The sequence below is a fragment of the Bubalus kerabau genome, chromosome 10 (assembly GCF_029407905.1).
Source record: "Bubalus kerabau isolate K-KA32 ecotype Philippines breed swamp buffalo chromosome 10, PCC_UOA_SB_1v2, whole genome shotgun sequence".
NCBI classification, from domain to species: domain Eukaryota; kingdom Metazoa; phylum Chordata; class Mammalia; order Artiodactyla; family Bovidae; genus Bubalus; species Bubalus kerabau.
This window is the reverse complement of record NC_073633.1, coordinates 74,822,072-74,846,021: the sequence shown is the minus strand read 5'-3', so window position 1 is coordinate 74,846,021 and position 23,950 is coordinate 74,822,072. Positions and strand designations below refer to the sequence as shown.

The following is a 23,950-nucleotide window of genomic DNA, read 5'->3' as shown; positions in this document are numbered from 1 at the left end:
TTCTCTAACCCCCAAAACAAACATTGGCTTGAAATCTATTAAAATAATGCTATATAATTTATAAATGTTTTTCTTTTTGAAAACAAGTACTTTTGATCACTGTTGGGTATGTGATTACTTGAATAACTTTATATTTAAAGTGTCCAAAGATACAAATTAAAGGATATCAAGTTATACCTTCAGTTTTTTTCTGTGGACCTGCCTTAAGGTTGCTGCTGCTGCTGCTGCTAAGTCGCTTCAGTCATGTCCGACTCTGTGCGACCCCATAGACGGCAGGCCATCAGGCGCCTTAAGGTTATCTGTGTATAAATCAGGGTGTGGAAAAGCTCCCTGGTGTTCAGTGAATTACATGCACCTCTGTTGGTTCATGTGATGCACACCCCAAAAGAGAGGGAATAAAACAGCATAGGCCATCCTTGGACAGATCTTCTGTTAGGCAGTAACACTAGGACCTTTTAGTTATCCAGGAACATGGCATGATTCAGCAAACTAGCAAGGGAGAAAGCCCCAGTCAGTCATTAGCTCTCAACCTCTGGCTCAACTTTATAGTGCTAACAAGCAGTGTAGTGAACACATTATTTCACCTCTTTGCATGGCTCCCTACCCCTTTTGTGAGCCAACTGGTAAGAAATCAGGCAGCTAGGGTGGCAGAAGAGGAACAAGGGATATGACTTTTTCAGGTATGATACATATGAATCCATCTCCAAAATTAGAGGATTAATTGACCAATGTTACTCATTTGAAAAGACCCTGATGCTGGGAAAGATTGAGGGCAGGAGGAGAAGGGCATGACAGAGGATGAGACGGTTGGATGGCATCGCTGACTTGATGGACATGAGTCTGGTAACTGGAGTTGGTGATGGACAGGGAGGCCTGGCATGCTGCGGTTCATGGGGTCGCAAAGAGTCGGACACGACTGAGTGACTGAACTGAACTGAACAGATAATTTAGAAGGCATGTTTAGCATAGACATTGATTCTTTTATGTTAAAAGAAGGAAAGAGACCAGCATCTCAGTTCCCCTTTATCCTATATGTGTATGTTAGTCACTCCGTCATGTCCAACTGTTTGCAACCCGATAGACTGTAGCCCACCAGGCTCCTCTGTCCATGAAATTCTTGAGGCAAGAATGCTGGAGTGGGTTGCCATTCCCTTCTCCAGGGGATCTTCCTGACCTAGGGATCAAACCCGGGGCTCCTGCATTGCTGGCAGATTCTTTACCACCTGAGCCACCATCCTCCTCTATTTGACAGCCTTCAACATCCTGGTGAATGTAGGTGTGGTGCTGACCTACCCAATCCTCATCTCCATCGGGACAGTGCTCAGCGTTCCTGGAAATGCAGGTACTGTACAAATTGACATGTGCACAGGAAGTTCCCTGCTTGTGTTTGTTTTACACCCGGAGTTATTTCTTCGAGTAATTGTGAATTGTGTCCCTTGCCTGGGAACATGTTTTTAAATATCTTGAAGGTGGCAGACAACAGAATAACTGTGCAGCAGATTTAAAAATTGCAGCTACAAACACTGTTTTTACGTGGTCGTGCTTTTAGAATTAAATACCAAATGTATCATTTGGGTTTCATGTTATCTCCCTGACAACCTAATTTTGTGGTATTTTTAGAGGAAGTCCTATGGAAACAAAAGGCATCCCAGCACAGGACTCGCAAGTCAACGTCACTAATGAAAGTGTAGGGAGCGTACAGGGTGTTGGCTCCCCATCAGACTGCCCATGGGGAGCTGTGAAAGCTCCTCCCGGGGACAGAGCAGATGGCCCTCTGGAATAGAGACAGGAAAAAAGCAATCTGACTGACTTCAGGGACAAGAGGAAAAGCTGTTTTTCCAGGAAAATCTTTCTAGTGAAAACTGTTAGTGGAACAAATAAGGAAAGTGAATTATCTGGATGACTATATAGTCCTTCTAATTTTAAAATTCTATGTTTCCAAGTCTTTGATAGCCCTCTTTCTTTGTCCCAGGATAATCAGCAAATGTTTATTGAACACTTACTATGTGATCAGGATTATAGAAGAGACTGGGGCATAGGGGGAGAAAAGATAGTATCGGTCCCATAATAAACTTTCACTGAATACTACAGTGTTCAGACAGTATGGTACTGGCACAAAAACAGAAATATAGATCAATGGAACAGAATAGAAAGCTGAGAGATAAACCCACCTACAGTCACCTAATCTATGACAAAGAAGGCAAGAATATACAATGGAAAAAACAGTCTCTTCAATAAGTGGTGCTGGGAAAGCTAGACAACTACATGTAAAAGGATGAAATTAGAACACTCATTAACATCATACAAAAATAAACTTAAAATGGATCAAAGACCTAAATGTAAGACTAGACACTATAAAACTCTTAGGGGAAAACATAGGCAGAACACTCTTTGACATAAATCACAGCAAGATCTTTTTTGACCTATCTCCTAAAGTAATGAAAAGAAAAACAAAAATAAATAGGACCTTATTGAACTTAAAGCCTTTGCACAGCAAAAGAAATCATAAACAAGATGAAAAGACAACCCTCAGAATAGGAGAAAATATTTTCCAATGAAGCAACTGGCAAGGGATTAATCTCCAAGATATATAAACAGCTTATGTGGCTCAATTCCCTAAAAACAAACAACCCGATCAAAAAATGAGTAGAAGACCTAAATAGATATTTCTCCAAAGAAGACATTACAGATGGCTAAGAGACACATGAAAAGATGCTCAACATCACTAATTATTACAGAAATCCAAATCAAAACTAAAATGAGGCATCACCTCACACTGGTCAGAATGGGCATCATCAAAAAATCTATAAACAAATCCTGGAGAGGATGTGGAGAAAAGGGAATCCTCCTACACTATCGGTTGGAATGTAAACTGACACAGCCACTATAGAGAACAATATGGAGCCACCCTAAAAACACTGACCCAGCAATCCCACTCCTGGGCATATACCCAAAGAAAACTATAATTACAGAAGATACATGCATGCCTGTGTTCATGACAGTAGTATATAGAATCGCCAGGACAGGAATGGATAAAGAGATTTGGCACATATATATACTGGAATATTACTCAGCCATAAAAAGGAAGGAAATAGTGCCATTTGCAGAGATGTAAATGGACCTAGAGACTGTCATACAGAGTGAAGTCAGAAAGAAAAAAAACAAATATCATATATTAATGCATATGCATATATGTGGAATCTAGGAAAATGGTAGAGATGAACCTATTTGCAAAGCAGAAATAGACACAGAAATATAGAGAACAAATGTATGTACACCAAAGGGGTAAGTAGGGTGGGATGAATTGGGAGATTGGGATTAACACATACACTGCTAAGTGCTGCTAAGTCGCTTCAGTTGTGTCCGACTCTATGCGACCCCATAGACGGCAGCCCACCAGGCTCCCCTGTCCCTGGGATTCTCCAGGCAAGAACACTGGAGTGGGTTGCCATTTCCTTCTCCAGTGCATGAAAGTGGAAAGTGAAAGTGAAGTCGCTCAGTCGTGTCCGACCCTTAGCAACCCCATGGACTGCAGTCTACCAGGCTCCTCCGTCCATGGGATTTTCCAGGCAAGAGTACTGGAGTGGGGTGCCATTGCCTTCTCTGAAACATATACACTATTATGTATAAAATAGATAAATAATGAGAACCTTCTGTATAGCACAGGGAACTCTACTTAATGCTCTGTGGTGAAAAAGAGGGGATATATGTATACATATAGCTGATTCACTTTTCTGTACAACAGAAACTAACACAATATTCTAAAACAACTAAACTCCGAAAAATAGGAGTGCTATAAGAAAAAAGGACTTCCCTGGTGGCTTAGACAGTAAAGCATCTGCCTACAATGCTGGAGACCCGGGTTCAATCCCTGGGTCAGGAAGATCTCCTGGAGAAGGAAATGGCACCCTACTCCAGTATTCTTGCCTGGAAAATCCCATGGACGGAGGAACCTGGTAGACTACAGTCCATGGGGTCGCAAAGAGTCGGACACGACTGAGCGACTTCACTTTCTATGAGAAAAAAACAACTTACACTGAATATGGAAAACAAGACTGACTATATGAAATAACTTAGAGCTCCACAAAGTAACTTATCATTAAATGCTAAATTGTGTAAAAGACTCCAAGAACTATAAGATATTTAGAGGAAAATATCAGGGAGGAGTGGGGTTGTCAAGGAATTCCATTCATTCATCCATGGATTCATTCATTTAATAAATAATTTCTGAGTACTTAGTATATGCTACCGACTGTGCTAACACTGATGATAAATCCTGAGTAAGACATGGTCCCTGCCCTCAGGATCATGTGGTATAGAAGGGAGATAAAAGGAACTCAGTAATTACAATGTAGAGACAGAAAGACTTTGACAAAGATATGTACTGAATGCTCTGAAAACACACAGGAGGGGCATTTGAAGGAAGCTTCTTGCAATAAGAATAAAAGGAGGAATTTAACAGAGGGTTTAGCTGGATGAAGTGCATACAAGGAGGAAAGAACATTTCATACAAAGAGAAGAGCATGTATATGATTCTACTACTAATACATGCCTCCCAAAACTGAAAACAAGGACTCAAAAATTTTCCTGTATGAGATGTTCACCACAGCACTATTCACAAAAGCCAAATGTGGAAACACCCAGATGTCCATCAAGAGATGAATCAATACACAAATTGTGATACAATGGGATATTATTCAGCCATAAAAAGGAAGGAAGCACTAACACGTGCTATGATGTGGCTGAACCTCAAAAACATTATGTGAATCAAAAGAAACCAGACATAAAATGTCATATAGTGTATGTTCCAATTTATAAGAAATATCTAGAATAGATAAATCCGTAGACACACAGCAGATTGGTGGTTTCCAGGTTTTGGGGTGGGGGTAGGAGACTGGGGAGTAACTGCTTAATGGGTATGGGGTTTTATTTTGAAATGATGAAAATGTTTTACACCAGATGGAGAAGCTAGTACATTAATCTGTACAAAATGAATGTACAAAATGCTAGTGAACTCACTTGAAAGTGGTTAATTTTAATTTGCATGAGTTTCACTGCAACTAAAAATTTTAAAAAGACTAGCATTTGCAAAGACCTAGACATTAATAATCTTGGTTCATTTAAAAAATCTTCAGTGGGCCAATGAAACTGGAGAAGTATGAAGAAATACAGAGGAAAGATATTAAGAAATAAACTGCATGTATACACTGCTATATTTAAAACAGATAATCAACAAGGATCAACTATTACAGCACAGGGAACTCATCTTAATATTCTGTAATAACCTAAATGGGACAAGAATTTGAAAAAGAATAGATACATGGATATGTGTGAGTAAATCACCTTATTGTACACTTGAAACACTGTTAATCAACTATGCTCCAATATAAAACAAAATTATTTTTTAAAATTGCAGAGGCTATTCAATCAGATGGTATTTGCCTGGAGGGGTGAGTATGATTTAGAGAAAAGAAATGGAAAGCAGATGTAGAGAGCCATGTCAATAACGACATAGAAAAAGGAAAGATAAGCTTGTGAGAACAAGAGAGACTTTTGGAAATCTACAAGTAGCACTGATTTGGGTCACTTGTTTTCAGAGAAGCTTAGAACTGTCATAGGCTGACTGACTTGCTGTTGCTCCCCTAGCTGTGGATCTCCTGAAGCAGGAGGTAATATTCAATGTCGTCCGCCTGGCTGCTACCATCATCATCTGCATTGGGTTTCTGCTGATGCTGTTGCCTGAGGAGTGGGACGAAATTACCCTGAGATTCATCAACAGCCTGAAGGAAAAGAAGAGTGAGGAGCACGTGGATGACATCACTGATTCCAGTGTCCACCTGCGAAGCAGAAGCAGGGCCAATGGGACTGTGTCCATACCACTGGCTTAAGGAGGGACACATTTTGAATGCACGTGTATGTATATTCTGTGAATATAATAAAATTTTCTCACTACCTGTACACTCAAATGACAGTATTAACTCTGAATTTGGATAAATCATGTGTGAAATAATGCCAACATAAAAGTTTACATTTATATGCTTATCAAGGAACCGGTGTAAATAGTCATAATAAATTTTTTATTAAAACATATTCATCCTAGTTCTATTTCTTCTGGCTTTTTTTTTTGGTGGGGGGGAGGGATTTTCGCCCTAATTCCCAGAATTCCCTGAAAATATGAGATTCTTTTCAATATAGCAGTATATGCATGACCATCCCAAACTCTGCTATATTTAAAGGGATAACCAACAGGGATCTATCGCATAGCACATGGAAATCTGCTCAGTGTTGTGTGGCAGCCTGGATGGGAGGTGGGGCTGGGGGAGAGCCACGTGTATGTGTCAGTCACTTAGTCGTGTCCAACTTTTGCAGCCCCATACACTGTGGCCTACCAGGTTCCTCTATCCATGGACTTCTTTAGGCAAGAACATTGGAGTGGGTAGCCCTCCCTTCTCCAGGGGATCTTCCCAACCCAGGGATTGAACTCGGGTCTCCTGCACTGCAGGCGTATTCTTTACCCTCTGAGCCACCAGGGAAGCCTGAAGGGGAGAATGGAGACATGTCTATGTATGGCTGAGTCCCTTCACTGTTCACCTGAAACTATCCCATTGTTAATCAGCTGTACCCCAACACAAAATAAAAAGCTCAAAATAAATAAATAAAGATAACATTCATTCCTATTAGAAAAAAAAAATGAGATTCTATTAAATTACGGGCTTGTCATGACCTTTTTCTCACCTGGAACTGAGACCTTTTCATTCAGTCAGAAAAAAACTGCATACTTTATATATATTTAAGGCCAATAAGAGCCTTTAATTTGAAATCTAGAAAGTAATGAAATACCAATACAGCATCTTCCAAATGCAAGAACTACTAGGAACTACTAGAACTACTAGGAACAATGAAAATCTGAGGGTGCAAAAGGCTCGTCTAGACTTTCAACAAGCTTTCAGGAGCACCAAGCATAAAAGAAGTCACAAATACCTCTAAAATGAGCTAGACGATTGAAAATGGCACAGTGGCTATGAGAAGACTTCTATTACTAGCCATCTCTAAATCTTTCACTGGTTTTAGACTTGCTTACGTTTGCTCTCACTTGTTCAACTCTGTCACTCTTCAGCCCACCTTCTGCCCCCATCATTTCCCTGGTGAAGTGCACTCACCAAAGACACCAATGACCTTTTTCCTGCAAAACCATAACAACCCTGTTCAACTCCAATTACATTGTCCTCTGGGTAGCATTTGACATGATGACCGCTCCTTTTTCCTACCATATTCTCTTCACCTAGAGCCCCTTCTAGGTGAAGGAGATCTCCTGGTTCTCTTTCTGCCTGACTGGCTTCTCCTCTGGACTCCTCTTCCTAGGCTGGTCTCATCACTGTGAGTGTTCAGTCCTTGTCCTTCATAGCATCTCACTCCACACTCTCTTCCTCAGAGGTAATCTCATTTGTTTCCATGGCTTTAAATTCATCCAAGTGGTGACAGCTTTATAATATTTGTCTCCAGCCCAGATTTGTCTCCTGAGGGTCAGATCTGACTATCTAAATGCTTCCTGCAAGCTCACTTGGATGCCTCATTGTTCATTTTGCATTCAAGGACATAGTTGAATTTATCATCTCTCCTCCTCAGATCTACCCCTTCTTCTTTCTTGTTTCCTGTCTAGGTCAATGGTACCATCATTCCCTGGCTGCCCAAGCCAGAGATCAAACTTCACATCTGCCTTCCTCAACCCTCCACATCTAAACCATTAAGTCCTACTGATTGTTTTCCTTAATATTTCCTGAATCCATGCACTTCTCTATTCTAGGAGCCTATCATCTCTTTCCCTGATGAATGAAATAGGCTTTTTTACTGGTCTAATTCTCTAAGCCTTTTTGTGCCCTCCAGAATGACTTTTCTAATTTATAAACTTGATCACTCTACTTCCCTATATATAATACTTCAGTGGCATCTCATTGTCCTCCAAGTAAGGTCCAAACATCTTTGCAGGTCATTCAAAGTTCATCACTGATTGGCCCCTGCCTGCCTATAGAGAAGCACCATCCAGTAGAACTTTCTGTGATGATGGAAATAGTTCAGATCTGCACTGTTCAACACTGTCCACAACCGACTATTGATCTATTTAAATATGGCTAAGGCAATTGAGGGACTGCATTTCTAATTTTATTTACTTTTAATTAATTTTAAGTTAATGTTAATTAGCCACATGTTTCTCTTGGCTACCATATTGGACAGCATAGTTTCTACCACACCACCCTCTGTGGCCCTCTGAAATCTCTACGCTTTAAAGCAACCATTCCTTTTTACAGTTTTTTGGAGTTGGTGATGGACAGGGAGGCCTGGCGTGCTGTGATTCATGGGGTCACAAAGAGTCAGACACGACTGAGCGACTGAATTGAACTGAACTGAACTGAATCAAGACATACTCTCTTTCTTATACTTTCTTTTCCTCTCTCATCACCTGAATAACTCTTACCTAGGTTTCATGGGGCTTCCCTGATAGCTCAGTTGGTAAAGACCACTCCTGTAATGCAGGAGACCCCGGTTCAATTCCTGGGTCAGGAAGATCCCCTGGAGAAGTGATAGGCTACCCACTCCAGTATTCTTGGGCTTCTGTTGTGGCTCAGCTGGTAAAGAATCTACCTGCAATGTGGGAGATCTGGGTTTGATCCCTGGGTTGGGAAGATCCCCTGGAGAAGGGGCTTCACGACATGATTTCTTCCTATTTTCATGGAAGATCTTTTCTCATCCCCCAAACTAAACAGTGTGGCTTTCATAGACACTTCTGCTTACCCCATTATAGCACTGGTCGCTCTCTGTGGTTACTGTCAGTCTACACATCTGAGTTCCCAGTAGCCCAAGAGTTCCTTGAGAAAAGGAATTATGTGACATTGATCACTGGGTTTTGCCTGGCACTTACAGATACACAATAAATGAGCGAATGGGCTGCTTTACCCTGGAGATATGGCCCTTCCCTGAACTTTATTAGATAAGTCTCAGTTAAGGACAGACATTCTCATAGACCAACAGAAGGCACTTCTTCCCTAAGAGGCTGAGTAGTTTAGCGCTCCTAGAAATTTAAGATAATCTATACTTTCTGGCATCTGTTTTACAATTCCTTTTTTTTTTTTTCCAAGTTGCTCTAACAGTGTAGGTTAAAGGGTCATGGGCAAGAAAAAGGAACTTGGGTTATCACACTTGCTGACTTGGGATCACAGTCAATAAAAACCTCACCATTTTTTCATTTCTCTGTCATTTTTTGAAAAGGCAATGACAACCTCTGGGCACTGATAGATGACATGATATTAATTAAAACAATAATCATGACATACTTCAAGCTGCATGAAAAATGACAGAAAATACATGAAGTGTTTTATCAGTAAATATGAATTAATTCATTATCTAAGTAGAGTTGGTTTTAACTATTTAAAGGTCATAATAGTACAAACATTGCTCTTGCCTTGTTTTTAAATTGCTGTTAAATAGCAGTAATCACTGACTAACCCACTCCAGCATCTTCCCATTGCTTAGCATGGCATTTAAAATTGCATTTTGACATCTTTAAGGAATGAGTTGTTTTGCTCTTTTTGATAATTCATTTTGAAAAATGGAATCAGCTACCCTGGAAAGCCCAAATTCAACCTATAACTGATCAGTGTAATTATCTTAGTCATATTACGAAAACACTTCCATTATGGTATTCATTCATTTATTCATTAAAACATTAAATTCTACTTCTTGCTGTGAAGTAGGGCATTATGTTAGATTATCACCCACTGGCCTCTCCCTGCCTCTAGAGCAGCGCTGTCTGATAGAACTTTCTGTGCTTGTAGAAATGTCCTCTCGCTGCACTGTGGGGAAAAGGACACAAAATGAATAGAAAATGGTCCCTGCTTCCAGAAGTTTCAACCACTAAGTTATTACCATGGCAATTAAAGTGAAAGTTTTAGTCATTCAGTCCAATTTGACTCTTGGTGATCCCATGGACTGTAGCCTGCCAGGCTCCTCTGTCCATGGGATTCTCCAGGTAAGAATACTGGAGTGGATTGCATTCCTTTCTCCAGGGGATCTTCCCGACCCAGGGATTGAACACAAGTCTCCCACAGTGCAGGCAGATTTTTATTACCTGAGCCATAAACAATCTGAGGCAATTAAAACAACCACAATTACAACTCAGACATTTATTTAAGTCATTTTGGGAATGTGAGATATTCCCTTGAACTCAGCTAAAGTATTCATAAATACAGTGAAAGTGAAACTCACTGAGTCGTGTCCGACTCTTTGCGACCCCATGGGCTATACAGTCCATGGAATTCTCCAGGCCAGAATACTGGAGTCGATAGGCTTTCCCTTCTCCAGGGGATCTTCCCAACCCAGGGATCTAACCATGGTCTCCCACATTGCAGGCGGATTCTTTACCAGCTGAGCCACAAGGGATTCATAAATAAAAGATAATACCTTCCCTTCCTACCTCCCATGGTCATTGTGAGTCAGAAGAGATAGTGCATTTTAGTCACTAAGCAAACACAGGTGGGCCCCCTATGTCCTTATGAGGTGACTTCCATGAGCCAGGTTCAGTTTGGTTTACAGGATACTGACAAAGTCCCTGTCCTCATGGTGAAAGTACTTAACTGAGGTTCCTGTTATCCTGTCTCTTATTCAAACTTGGCTCCTCCCCAAAGTCCAGGAGGCAATGGCTCCTATGGGGACTGGACTAAATGGGCAGCACAGCACAGGGATTAAGAGCACCCCTGTTGTAGCCCCAGTTCTGAACTTCTAAGACATGGACTTCAGCTAATTACCAACATCTCTCAGCTCCTTGATTTCATGTTCAGTACAATGAGGATATTAATACTGATCATTTAAGGTTGTTGAATATATTCAATAAAAACACACTGCCAGACAACTCAGAAGTAGCTACTGTTAGGATTTCCTCTGTTTACTCCCTCCAGGTCCTTTTTCAAAGCACTTACCACAGCACTATGCCAAGCAGTCACAGAGCCTGGTGCCAAGCAGGGGATTTTACCCAAAATAAACCAGAGACAAAAGAAGTTTGGCATGAGGAACATGTGGAAGAAGCCAAAAAGGGGGTGCCATTCTCCTTGGTTGGCTCCTCTCAGCACTCTGCATCACAGCATTCTTGCCCAGCCAGTGGAACTAATTGCCTGACAAAAAGACAGACGGGCAACTTGGGCTTTGAAATTAAAATCACTTCAACCACGTCCTGAGTGCTTCACAAACAAATTATAGGCAAATTGATTTTGCTCATCCAGGCTTTGCATGCCTGTTAATTTTGTGCAGGCGCTTTGTCAAGATCCACCAGAGGACAAATGATTTGGAGAAGGACAACACCAGTGATAGTGAACAGTATAACCAGCCAAGCATTTGAATGTTTGGTATTTAAGTACAAATCCTTTTTCTTATCAATAAACCCTTGTCACAAGGACAAAGAACACTAGCACAGGCAATGCTAGTTTATCTGGCAGGCTAAGAAGTCTCTATTAATTCTAATTCATTTTACGTCTTCCACCCTCATTGATAGCAACTGGAGGCAAAGTAAGAACAGGAGGTGATGATGTGGGGGGGGCTAGCGCCAAGAACACAGATAGAAAGAGCAGACACCCTGCATTTCAAAGCTCTGATTAGCCAGGTCTTCCCACATGTGGCACAAAGGCAGAAATTGCTTTGTCATTGTTTGCAAGAGGCAGGAACCCAGGTCCTTTGGGAACTTGAGGGATCTTAAGAGCAAGAAATCTAACCTGAGCTCCAAAGATGGGCTTCAGGGGTTTGTTCCCTAAAGTCTTGACAGAGTTTTCAAAATGTGAACTTAGCGGCTTTATTCTGGAGGAATCAATTCAGAGAATTTAGAAGCACTAAATTCATGATTGTTTGATATACGAGCTACTAGTCACATGTGGTTGTTGAGATACGGCTGGTCCAAACTGAGATGTGCAGTGTCAAATGCACTACAGTTTGAAGACTTGGGATGAAAAGAGAAAATAGGCTATTTCATTAATAGCTCTATATTCATTCCATATTGAAATGAGAGTATTTTGGATATGTTGAGTTAAATAAAAAATATTACCGGGACTTCCCTGGTGGTCCAGTGGCTAAGACTCTGCACTCCCAATGCAGGGGACCTCTGTTCAATTGCTGGTCAGGGAACTATATCCCACATGCCAAAACTAAAGATCTCACATACCTCAACCAAAGCAGAAGATCCCATGTGCCACAACTAAGACTTGGCTCAGCCAAATAAATAAATAATAAATAAAATATTTTAAAAAGAAAGAAAAATTTTAAATATACATTATAAAATTCATTTCACTCATATATTTTCACTCTTTTAATGTACCTACTAGAAATCTTAAAATTGTACATAGGGCTCATATTCGTGGCTCATATTTTATTTCTATTAGGCAGAAATTCTCTAAAAGGTTAAAAATAACTTGCTTAGAGGGATCAAGAAGGAAATTTAGAAGAAGAAAATAGCTTTGGAAAGAAACAATTATTTGGTGAGCTTCTGTCAGTCAAGACAAAATAGACTGAGTGTTTTTCATGTCATGCAAGTTCAAACTGCCAGCAATGAGCAGAGAGAGAGAGAGATAGAAGCAAGGGCAACAGCTTGAAATTGCAGTCAACTGGAAGACTTTGTAAAGAACTGGAAGAATAGCTGGATTGAAACCAGCAAGGAAACTCCATTTGATACTAGTTTTTACTGGTGCAGAAGTGACAGAAACTACTTTGAATTCTAGAGAGTCAAGATACTAATGATAAACATATTAACAGTAAAAAGGAAGAAGGTATTCTGGAAAAGACTACTTTGACTTTTAGATATCGTAATCAACTTGCAGAAAAGAAACTCAATTACATTCTTTTTTTTTTTTTTTTACATAAAATAATGATTTATTTTATGAAGTTAAAGATTAGTTACTATTAAGTATATTTTACTTATAAGATATTTCATTATTTTTTAACATCTTTATTAAGGTATATTTGATTTACAATGTTGTGTTAGTTTCAAGTGTACAGCAAAGTGAATCTGTTACACAAATACATAGATCCATTCTAGATTCTCTTCCCATATAGGCCACTACAAAGTATTGAGTAGAGTTCCCTATGCTATACTGCTGCTGCTACTAAGTCGCTTCAGTCGTGTCCAACTCTGTGCAACCCCATAGACGGCAGCCCACCAGGCCCCGCCATCCATGGGATTCTCCAGGCAAGAACACTGGAGTGGGTTGCCATTTCCTTCTCCAATGCATGAAAGTGAAAAGTGAAAGGGAAGTCGCTCAGTCGTGTCCAACTCCCAGCGACCCCATGGACTGCAGCCCACCAGGCTCCTCCGTCCATGGGATTTTCCAGGCAAGAGTACTGGAGTGGGGTGCCATCGCCTTCTCCAATGCTATACAGTAGGTCCTTATTAGTTATCATACAGTAGGTCCTTATTAGTTATCATTTCAGATTGCATTCTTTAGAAGGTAATAATAGAGCTGCCTGCTTTTTTGACACTCATAAAGAGCAAGTAATCAAAGTGAAAATCAGGAATTCATTAAACAGTTTCTGATACAAATCATAAGATCAGGACAGATTTGACCTATAGTTCATATCAGTCAATCAAACCAGTCAATCCTAAAGGAAATCAATCTTGAATATTCATTGGAAAGACTGATGCTGAAACTCCAATACTTTGGCCACCTGATGCGAAGAACTGACTCACTAGAAAAAACCCTGATGCTGGGAAATATTGAAGGAGGAGAAGAAGGGGACGACAGAGGATGAGATGGTTGGATGGCACCACCGACTCAATGGACATGAGTTTGAGCAAACTCCAGGAACTGGTGATGGACAAGGAAGCCTGGCATACTGCAGTCCATGGGGGAGCAAAGAGTCAGACACGACTGAGTGACTGAACTGACTGACTGATAGGCCATAACTCTGATCAATATTTCAGAGATACTTCCCAAGATAGGGTGGTTTCCAGGAACAGGAGATTCAGCTAGCCATCAAGAAACCTCATATGGCAGCATCTCCTAGAAGTCACCAATGTTCGGAGTCTCATCCTCTGGATAGTGGACTCAGAAACTAAGTCTTGTCAATCCCCTAAAGACTAGCCCGTTCATTCTCAAATGGTGATGCTGATACAGCAGCAGTGCCCCTGAGACCTTGGTAGCAACGTACATTCTTGTGCCTTATCACAGATCCAGTGGAGCAGAATCTCTGGGGGAAAGGCCCAGGAATCTATATTTAATAAGTCCTGCTTGAAATTAACCAAGTACATGCTCAGTGATGTTGGTGATTCCAATGCATGCTCAAGTTTAAGAACTTCTAGACTAATAACCACAGTACTACAAACAAAATGTATTCACTGATAATCATAAATTGAACTGTCATGTGGAACAAAATTCTCACATTAGCAACACTAGTTCTATCTTTCCCTAAGAGGCAAATCTATCTGAGATGCTTGTGCATTCATGAAAAGATTGCTTGGTTAGGCTGAAATCAAAGCAGAGATTCAGATGTATGATTCAAACTCTTCGCTTTTGTTTTGCATTTCCATTTCAACTCCCCCTCCTTTGTAAGGATGGGTTCATCTCTGCTGGACAAGAGCATGTGGTGAGCAGAAGAATCTGAGGAACTGATTGCTACAATGGCTCCTGCTCAAGCCAGGCACACAGCCCACTCGTAGCATGTGTTCTACCAAGTCACAGGATGAAGTCCCCTTCGGGTAATAATACTAACAAGCAGACATCATATATTGGCAACACTTGATTTACAGATACTGGCTATGACCAAAACAGTCAATGCAGGTACCCACGGCACCCACAAGTGTCCAGCAGAGTGACCATCCTCTCTAAGAGTTTATTCTTTGTTACACAAATCTTTTCTAAACTCCTTTTCCCTCAAGGGAAAAGCTAACAAGTCTGAAGTTAATCTTCCCTTATATATGGATTTTCTTGTTATAATTAGGAGTTCAATTTACCTAGGAAACCGAAAGTGATGCACTGAAATCCAGCCTTTGCTAAGACCTCTGCTCTACTTTCATCAGTGTCCTTGTTTATCTGACCATTAAAGTCCCCAAAAGGCAGAAACAGGTTCTCTCCATCTTCTGTATCTTTTTGGTTATGTGATTTATTTGCCATAACAGCCAATTTTTCCATCCTTTACATTTGTAATTGCATTACTTAATCTTCATGTTAAAATACTTCCAATTTTCATCATCTTTCAGAAAGCCTTCTACAGAATCTAACTTTGACCTGTAATTTTTAAACTTCACCTATATTTTTACTTTTAATAATTGTAGTTCTACCCTAAAGGACAGAACTACATCATCATCATCATGATGTAGTTGCTCAGTCATGTCTGACTCTTTGTGACCCCATGGACTGTAGCCCACCAGGCTCCTCTGTCCATTGGATTCTCCAGGGAAGAATACTGAAGTGGGTTGCCATTCCCTTCTCCAGGGGATCTTCCCAAACCAGGGATGGAACCCAGGTCTCCCACATTGCAGACAGATTCTTTACCATCTGAGCCACCAGGGAAGCCCAGTTCTATCAGCTAAAGCAGTCCAATTCCCTCCTTTTACATAAAAATTTCCCCTTTCCTTCAGAAACACCTACACATGATCCTGTATCACCAATCAGTGCTAAATGAACACTGCAATGTTCTGTTTCATGCAGATCACCTACTTCTGGTTGATTGGTTTTCTTCTCTTAGAAATGTTAATTTCTTTTTTTTTTTCACTTCACATGTGATAATTTACATGTTTCAATGCCATTCTCCCATATCATCCTGCCCTTGCCCTCTCCCACGGAGTCCAAAAGACTGTTCTATACATCTGCTATATTTGAGCTGGACTCTTAAGCTCTTCCTATTCCTGGCCTTAAAAGAGTGCTATTCAAGATATCATTGCTATTACCTAATTTTAATAATGGTGTTAACTTTTATCATTTAACTTTTAGTTTTCCAAGAGCCTCTCTGGCACATCTATGTCTCTCCTCTTCATCCTTATCTTCTTTCTTTAGATGTATGGTAAAATACAAGTCCACATTCATAATATTGATCCTGTGGTCCTACAGGTTCCAAAGAATCTTCTGAATCATTAATAAAAACTGCTGTTCAAAAATAGCTTTCTGAGTTTATTTGAATGGACTATAATTCTTAGAGCACTGGCAGTCCATCTCTCCTAAATGAGAACCATATATTACCAGGAATATTCATTTAATGAAAACAATATATTCATGAGCCATAAAAATGACAGCTTATGTTGTAATTATAGAATATATCATGTGATGCCAAGATTCAGTCATCTATTTTGTCATATATTTATATCATCTGTTGACAATTAAGTAATTAAAATCTTATGGAACCAGGTACTTTAAGAAAGATTTGTGAGCTTTTGAAAACAGAGACTCTGTCCTGCTCACCTTTGTGTGCCTGGAAATAGCTCACAATAGGCATGGCATCTGGTCCCATCACTTCATGAGAAATAGATGGGGAAACAGTGGAAACAGTGTCAGACTTTATTTTTCTGGGCTCCAAAATCACTACAGATGGTGACTGCAGCCATGAAATTAAAAGACGCTTACTCCTTGGAAGGAAAGTTATGACCAACCTAGATAGCATATTCAAAAGCAGAGACATTACTTTGCCAACAAAGGTCCGTCTAGTCAAGGCTATGGGTTTTCCAGTGGTCATGTATGGATGTGAGAGTTGGACTGTGAAAAAGGCTGAGCGCCGAAGAATTGATGCTTTTGAACTGTGGTGTTGGAGAAGACTCTTGAGAGTCCCTTGGACCGCAAGGAGATCCACCAGTCCATTCTGAAGATCAGTCCTGGGATTTCTTTGGAAGGAATGATGCTAAAGCTGAAACTCCAGTATTTTGGCCACCTCATGCGAAGAGTTGACTCATTGGAAAAGACCCTGATGCTGGGAGGGATTGGGGGCAAGAGGAGAAGGGGACGACAGAGGATGAGATGGCTGGATGGCATCACTGACTCGATGGACATGAGTCTCAGTGAACTCCGGGAGTTGGTGATGGACAGGGTGGCCTGGCGTGCTGCGATTCATGGGGTCGCAAAGAGTCAGACACGACTGAGTGACTGATCTGATCTCATCTGAAGGAAGAAGGAAAGAATCTCAGTCCTGCCAAGACAAAGATTTATCCATTTAATGACAAACCCACAGCCAATGGTGAAAAACTGAAAACCTTCCTGATAAATTCTGGAAAAAGACAAAGACGCCCACTCTCACCACTTCTCTTCAGCATAGGATTGGAAATCTTAGTCACCACAGCAGTCACACAAGAGATGCAAATAAAAGGTACCAAAATTTGGAAGGGAAGAGGTAAAACTGTCCCTATTTGCAGATAACATGACACTCTATATCAAAACCCTAAAGGTTCCACACAAAAACTATTAGAACTAATAAATGAATTCAACAAGGTAGCAGGATACAAGGTTAGTATACAGAAATCCTGCTGCATTTATAGACACTAACAATGAAATGTCAGAAAAAGAAATTTTAAAAATCTCTCTTTTAAAATCATGTCAAAAAATGAAATACCTATGGGACTTCACTGGTGGTCCAGTGGCTAAGATTCTATCCTCCCAATGCAGGGGGCCAGGGTTCGATCCCTGGTCAGGAAACTAGATCCCACATGCCACAACTAAGAGTTTGCATGCCATGACTAAGCAACTAAGATCTGCAACAGCCAACTAAATATTTTTTAAAACATAAATAAAATACCTATGAATAAACCTAACCAGGAGTTGAAAGCCTTATACACTGAAAACTATAAAATGCCGACAAAGGAAACTGAAGATGATTCCAAGAAATGGAAAGATAGCCCACACTCTTGGATTAGAAGAAATGGCTATACTACATTACCCATGATATTCTTTACAAAAGTAGAACAAATAATCCTAAAATTTATATGGGACCACAGAAGACCCAGAAATTCTGGGGAAAAAAGCTGGAGGCATAACCCTCCCAGACTTCAGACAATACTACAAAGCCACAGTAATCAAAATAATATGGTCTTGGCACAAAAACAGACATACAGATCAATGCAATAGAATAGAGCACCTAGAAACAAACCCACACACCTATAGACAATTAATCTTTAACACAGGAGGCAAGGATATACAATGGAGAAAGACATTCTTTTCAACAATCAGTGTTGGGAAAGCTGGACAGCCTCATTAAAATCAATGAAGTTAGAACACTCCCTCACACAATATACAAAAATAAGCTCAAAATGATTTAAAGATCTAAATATAAGACATGACACCATAAAACTGCTAGAAGAGAACATAGGCAAAACATTCTCTAACGTAAATCATAGCAACCTTTTCACAGATCCGTCTCCCAAGGCAAAAGAAATAAAAACAAAAGTAAATAAATGAGACATAATCAAACCTTAAAGCTTTTGCACAGCAGAGAACATCAACATCAACAAACATCAACAAAACAAAAAGATAACCCAAATCTCAGTGCTGGGCAACGCCCAAATCTCCGCTAGGCTGTCCCAGGGGAGTGGCCATCCAGCCTTCGCCTGAGCACCCAGGGGAAACGAGATGGTTCTAAGCAGCCCACCTATTTCAGACTCTCGTTATTGTGTAAGTTCCTCTCTGTAAGGAGCTGACATGTGCCTTCCTGAAGCCACCACCTGACGATTCTCTGTTCCCCAGAGCCATACAAAGAAATCAAATTTCTCTTACACAGAGGCAGGTCATTGCTCTCCTGGCTTTTTCCTTTAAGCTAAATAACCACATCCCTGAGAGCATCCCACTTCAACGTATAAAAATCCTTTTTGAGTTAATTAACACATATATCACATACATATTTACTTTTTTGGTGAGAACTTTTAACTTCTACTCTTATAGCAAATTTCAATTATATAATAAAATACAGTGTTTTCGGCTACTCTCTCCATGTCATACATTAGATCCTCAGACCTTATTCATCTTATAACTAAAAGTTTGTGCACATCATCAGCCTCTTCCCATTTCCCCTGCCCCTACTCTGTCTCTATGAGCTTGGTTTTTTTTTTTTTTTTAACTTTCCACAGTGATACCAAGCCATATTTGTCTTTGTCTGGCCTTTCTTACACCATACACAAAAAACAAAATGGATTAAAGACATGACTATAAGACCTGAAACTATAAAACCCTTAGAACAAAACATAGAGGGTAAGCTCGTTGATGTTGGTCTTGGCATTGAGTTTTTGGATCTGACACCAAAGCAAAGGCAGCAAAAGCAAAAGAAACATGTGAAACTGTATCCGACTGAAAAAAAAAAAAGAAACCAACAGCAAAATAAAAAGACAACTTAAGGAACAGAAGAAAATATCTGCAAACTACACATCTGATAAGAGATTAAGGAATTTATATAACTCAATGGGCTTTCCAGGTGGCATCAATAGTAAAGAATCCTCCTGCCAATGCAGGAGACATAAGGGATGTGGGTTCAATCCCTGGGTTCGGGAAACCCCCTGAAGGAGGAAATGACTATCCACTCTAGTATTCTTGACTGGAGAATTCCATGGACAGAGGATGCTGGTGGGCTACAGTCCATGGGGTTGCAAAGCATCTGACACGACTGAAGTGACTTGGCATTATCGTCATCATCATATAACTCAAGAGCAAAAAAAACCAAACAAACAAACCCAAATAACAATTAAAAAATGGACAAAGGACCTGAATAGACATTTTTCCAAAGAACACATACAAATGACCAATAGGGACATGAAAAAGTGCTCACCATCACTATTTATCAGGGAAATGAAAAACTACAGTGAAATCTCACACCCATTAGAATGACTATTATCAAAATGACAAAAGATAACAAATGATGATGAGGATGTGGAGAAAAGTAAACCCTTGTACTCTGTTTGTGGGAATGTAAATTGGTACTGTCACTTTGGAAAACAGTACGGAAGCTCCTTTAAAAATAGAAATTCCATATGATCCAGAAACCCCACTTATGAGCACTTATCCAGAGGAAACAAAAGCATTCTCTTGAGAAGATACTGAAGTCAATGTTCAATGCAGTGTTATTCACAATAGCCAAGGTATTGAAACAACCAAAGTGTCCATCAATGAATGAATGAATCAAGAAAATATTTTATTACATATTTACAATAAAATAATACAATACAAAACATAGAAATTCTGCTGTTTGCAACAACATGGATGAGCCTGGATGGTGTTATGCTAAGTGATATAAAAATCCTTTTTAATGTGAGGTACCCCAACCTGAACTTGATATTCATTTTATAGTTTAACCAGCTTACAATGTTTCCTTTTCAACACCACTCTATATCCACTACTCCTTTATTTTATATATTATTCACCTTATGTTAATTACCCTCTCCAAGTCTCAATTTCCATATCTATACAAAGAGAACAATAGTATCAACCCTTAGAGAACTGCCATGGGCATTAGCGCCTAATGTTTAGCAGTAGGAAGTACTCAACATAAATAAGGTCTTACTATTAGCATTAAAAATGTAGGGCAAAAAGGATGCTATTTCCCTTTCTAACAGTGTCCCCAACTTCCAAATACACTCAGTTTGAAGACGGAGAATGAAATCTCAGTAATGGTAACGAAAGATGCTTCTCAGTTAGAAGGCAACACTTTTGATGAGTATATTAGTTAACTAATGATGCATAATAAATTAATTAAAAATTTAATGACTAAAAACAACACACATTTATCATATCAGAGTCTTAAGAGTGTCAGGAATCCAGGTGCGGCTTAGAGGACTGCAACAAACTCACTTGCCCAGTTGCTGGCAGGACTCAGTCCCTGCTGGTTGCTGGACAGACATCAGTTCCTTGTCACAGACCTAATCCTCTCCTAGGGCAGCTCACAACACAACAGGGGCTTTTCTCAGCGCAAGTGAGCAAGATGGAAGCCACAGTCTTTTTGCAACCTAACCTCAGAAAAGATAGCCTATCACTTCTGCTGTTTTCTGTTTGTTAGAAATGAAATCATAAGCCCAGCCAGGGTTGGAGGGACTGCCCAAATACATGAAAAGCAGGAGGCAAAGATCACCAGGGGCCACTGTGGAGGCCGCCTTTCACAATGAGGTCACACTATCTTATAAAGAAGAGGCTGGCAAAGAGAACAATGTGCACACACACACACTAGCTTTCTATTCCTAGACTCAGAGCTGTGAGTGATGGGAAAGGCAGAGGAGCCACTAAGGCGCTCTAGATGCCAGAGCAGGAAAGGATCTCAGACCTTACCCAAGTTAGCCCCCTCGCTTGACACTGGAGAAAACCAAGACCCAGAGGAGAGAAGTAGCCTGACCAAGACTGCATATTAGCTTGTGGTAGGTCTCTGCGCTAAACCCAGGCTGACTCCTGGTCCACAGCTCTTGTCATTAGACTTAACTTTCTATCTCAAATTGGTAAGCAGATATTTTTGGTTGTTTCCCCTCTAACCATTGTTTTTCTATTGTCTTTGTTCTTATTTGGATGAGAAAGTAGAACAAGATTCTGCTTTTACAGATAAACCAGGAAAGTTTCATGCCCAGAATATAAATAAAGCACCATTTCCCTAAAACAGCACATCACTTATAAAGTTAAAATGCAAAAAATTTGAAAATTAAGCTAGAACCCAGAACATCATTTTTAAAGTACCCATTTGCACAACAGCAATTTATAAAGGTCTTGCGTTTGTGAATTGAATGCTTTTCTTCCATCTGAATGGTTTGATTCGTGAAACCTTCCAATTTAATTTCATCATCAACTATCTTTTAACCCTGATGCATGGTTAACTGAGGGGTCAATTAATCAAATAATAGCTGACTGGTCAAAAAGTCACTCTTAAATTTAGCTGATGAAAAATAACTTTACACTTCTTCCTCTGTGTGTTAAGTGCAACACAAAGCATTCATGATACTGCAAGAAGGTGCAGCGAGTTGATAAATCCTAAGAATGGTTCAATGCTACTGCTCATATCCATGAAATCTGACTTGCTATAGTTGATGGTGGGGCTAGAGAGATTGAGAGGACTTGATGTCAGAAGCAGTGTGATGAAATATGAATCTTCTAATTCCATGACTGTTTTTACTCTGACACATGACTTTTCTTTTTCTACTGTAATCCTGCCACTGTGGTTTTTATTGTAAAGGGATGGGTGGTTTAACACAGAACAAAGCGATCTTACTGTCGGCCAGTGAAGCACATACACAGTTCGGTCAGTCTTTACTTCTAGCCAATAAAGAATTCGTAACCATGTCAAGCCCCTGGGTGACATCTCTCATCTGTTCAGTATGTCTCCAAGTACTCTCTCCTTGCTACTGGATCTTGGTCCAGTCTCTTGAGCAGAACCTGCCAGCTAACCTCCCATCAGAAGATCCCTTCATTCCCCCTTCTTCACACCCTCAGTCTCTCCTACTCCCCCAAGGTCCTTAGCCCTCTTCACACTCCTCCCCACACAGCTTTTCCTGCATCAAAGTCCTGCCTTGCCTGTCTTTTACCTTCATTGTGAGGGATAAGTAATTCTATGTCTCTCTCTGATGCCCCTGAGTTGGAAAGAACGGGGAGGGATCAATTCAAAAATCCTTACTGTAGTAAAGGAGAGGCAAGAGCCCTCAGATGAAATATCTGAAAGACAACTAGACTTTTCAGCTATATTGATTAAACCCCAGGCAGCACATCTTCTGCAAAGTATTCTGCTAAGAATACCCATCTCCTTCCTTGTGTTGTGTCATATTCTAAGGGTTCCTGTATCTCCATAATCTTTATAAGTTACAGCCTCCATTTACAGAAAAACAGAAGGAATAAAAATTTTTAAGTCTCAAGGCTGTTGAGTCACATTTTGATGAGCCTCACTCAGCATGAGAGGATCTATGTTCAGGGAAGTAGGCAGAGTCTGAGTTTCAGGAGACAAGGAGGGGAAGGACTGGAAAACTCCTCTCTCTGAACCTCTCATCTTTTCAACACCCCTGCCATCGCCTTTATAAACAAAGAGGAGAAGAAAAAAATTTGAGTCCAGGCTACTCAAAGAGTGAAACAGAATCAAGATATTTGTTCTAAGGCTGAAATGAATCTTAAGTTCTTCAAATAACCAGAGCACTGCCTTCTCTCATTCCCAATTTTAGGGAAAATGGCCACTAAGGACAAGAGGAAGATTATACTCATGGCAGAAAATAAATTATGTCCTTGCACATCTCAGGATAAGGAATAAACTGTGGATGAAAATAGTTTGTATAAAAACAGAAAGGCAGACTCAGGAGAATGAGGTTTCTCCAAGGAGGATTCTGAAATGGTCTTTAAAGACACATGGAAAATTATTCTGAGACTTTGGACATAAAGAACACAAACTACACTAAGGAGGTATTGTAATTTTTCTCAAACTACATTCAGGGCCATTTCTAGTCAACGTGGTTGATGAAACTAGAGTGGGAAATCTCCCTGTTCTTCAAATACTACGTTACAATGGGCTTGAAACCAGGGAAAAGAAATCTTCCAGTGTCAGAAATAAAGAATGAACTAGAAGTCAGAGGTGTGAGAAGAAGCTGGATCCAGATAGCTGACCAAGTTGCCAGGTGAGCCCATAACATCTTAGGTTAGGATTCTAGGACCCTGAGAAGGGGATTCTGGTCCCAGGTTCCAGGAACACGTGGACCTATAACCAAGCTATTGGAATAAAGCTGATGGTCACAGTGTGCATTTCCTACTCAGGACTGCCAAATAGAAATATTCTGACCACTAACTACAGATGATGGGAGGAATCCTCCCATCTGCCCAGGACTCTGTGAGTGGGAAAAGAATCACCATAAATATTGGAAGCCAGGTTGGTACCTTACATGGGTGAGGGATCTGAATTCATATTCCCTTCAAGGTGTACGCATTCAAGAGCATAAATTAGCATGAAAAATAGTCTGGAACTGGTGACAATCCACTGGGCCTCCGGTGAAATTTTACCACAGAGAGCA

At 40.2% G+C, this 23,950-nt stretch overlaps 1 protein-coding gene and 1 long non-coding RNA gene across 14 annotated transcripts in view; one reads left to right on the top strand and one right to left on the bottom strand.

Annotated features, from left to right (window-relative positions):
* SLC35F4 (solute carrier family 35 member F4) overlaps positions 1-6,075 on the top strand; it is a 353,130-nt gene extending 347,055 nt beyond the window's left edge. For 11 of the 13 annotated variants that reach the window (XM_055538169.1, XM_055538166.1, XM_055538176.1 and 8 more), the window contains 2 exons: positions 1,253-1,342; positions 5,647-6,075. In XM_055538169.1, the coding sequence (XP_055394144.1) occupies positions 1,253-1,342; positions 5,647-5,888 (332 nt within the window). In that variant the 3' untranslated portion in view covers positions 5,889-6,075. The remainder of the gene's footprint in view (positions 1-1,252; positions 1,343-5,646) is intronic. The other 2 variants (XR_008699467.1, XM_055538172.1) reach the window with 2 other exon arrangements.
* Positions 1-23,950, bottom strand: part of LOC129621590 (uncharacterized) — a 130,176-nt gene that overhangs the window by 26,109 nt on the left and 80,117 nt on the right. The gene's annotated exons all lie outside the window — the stretch shown is intronic.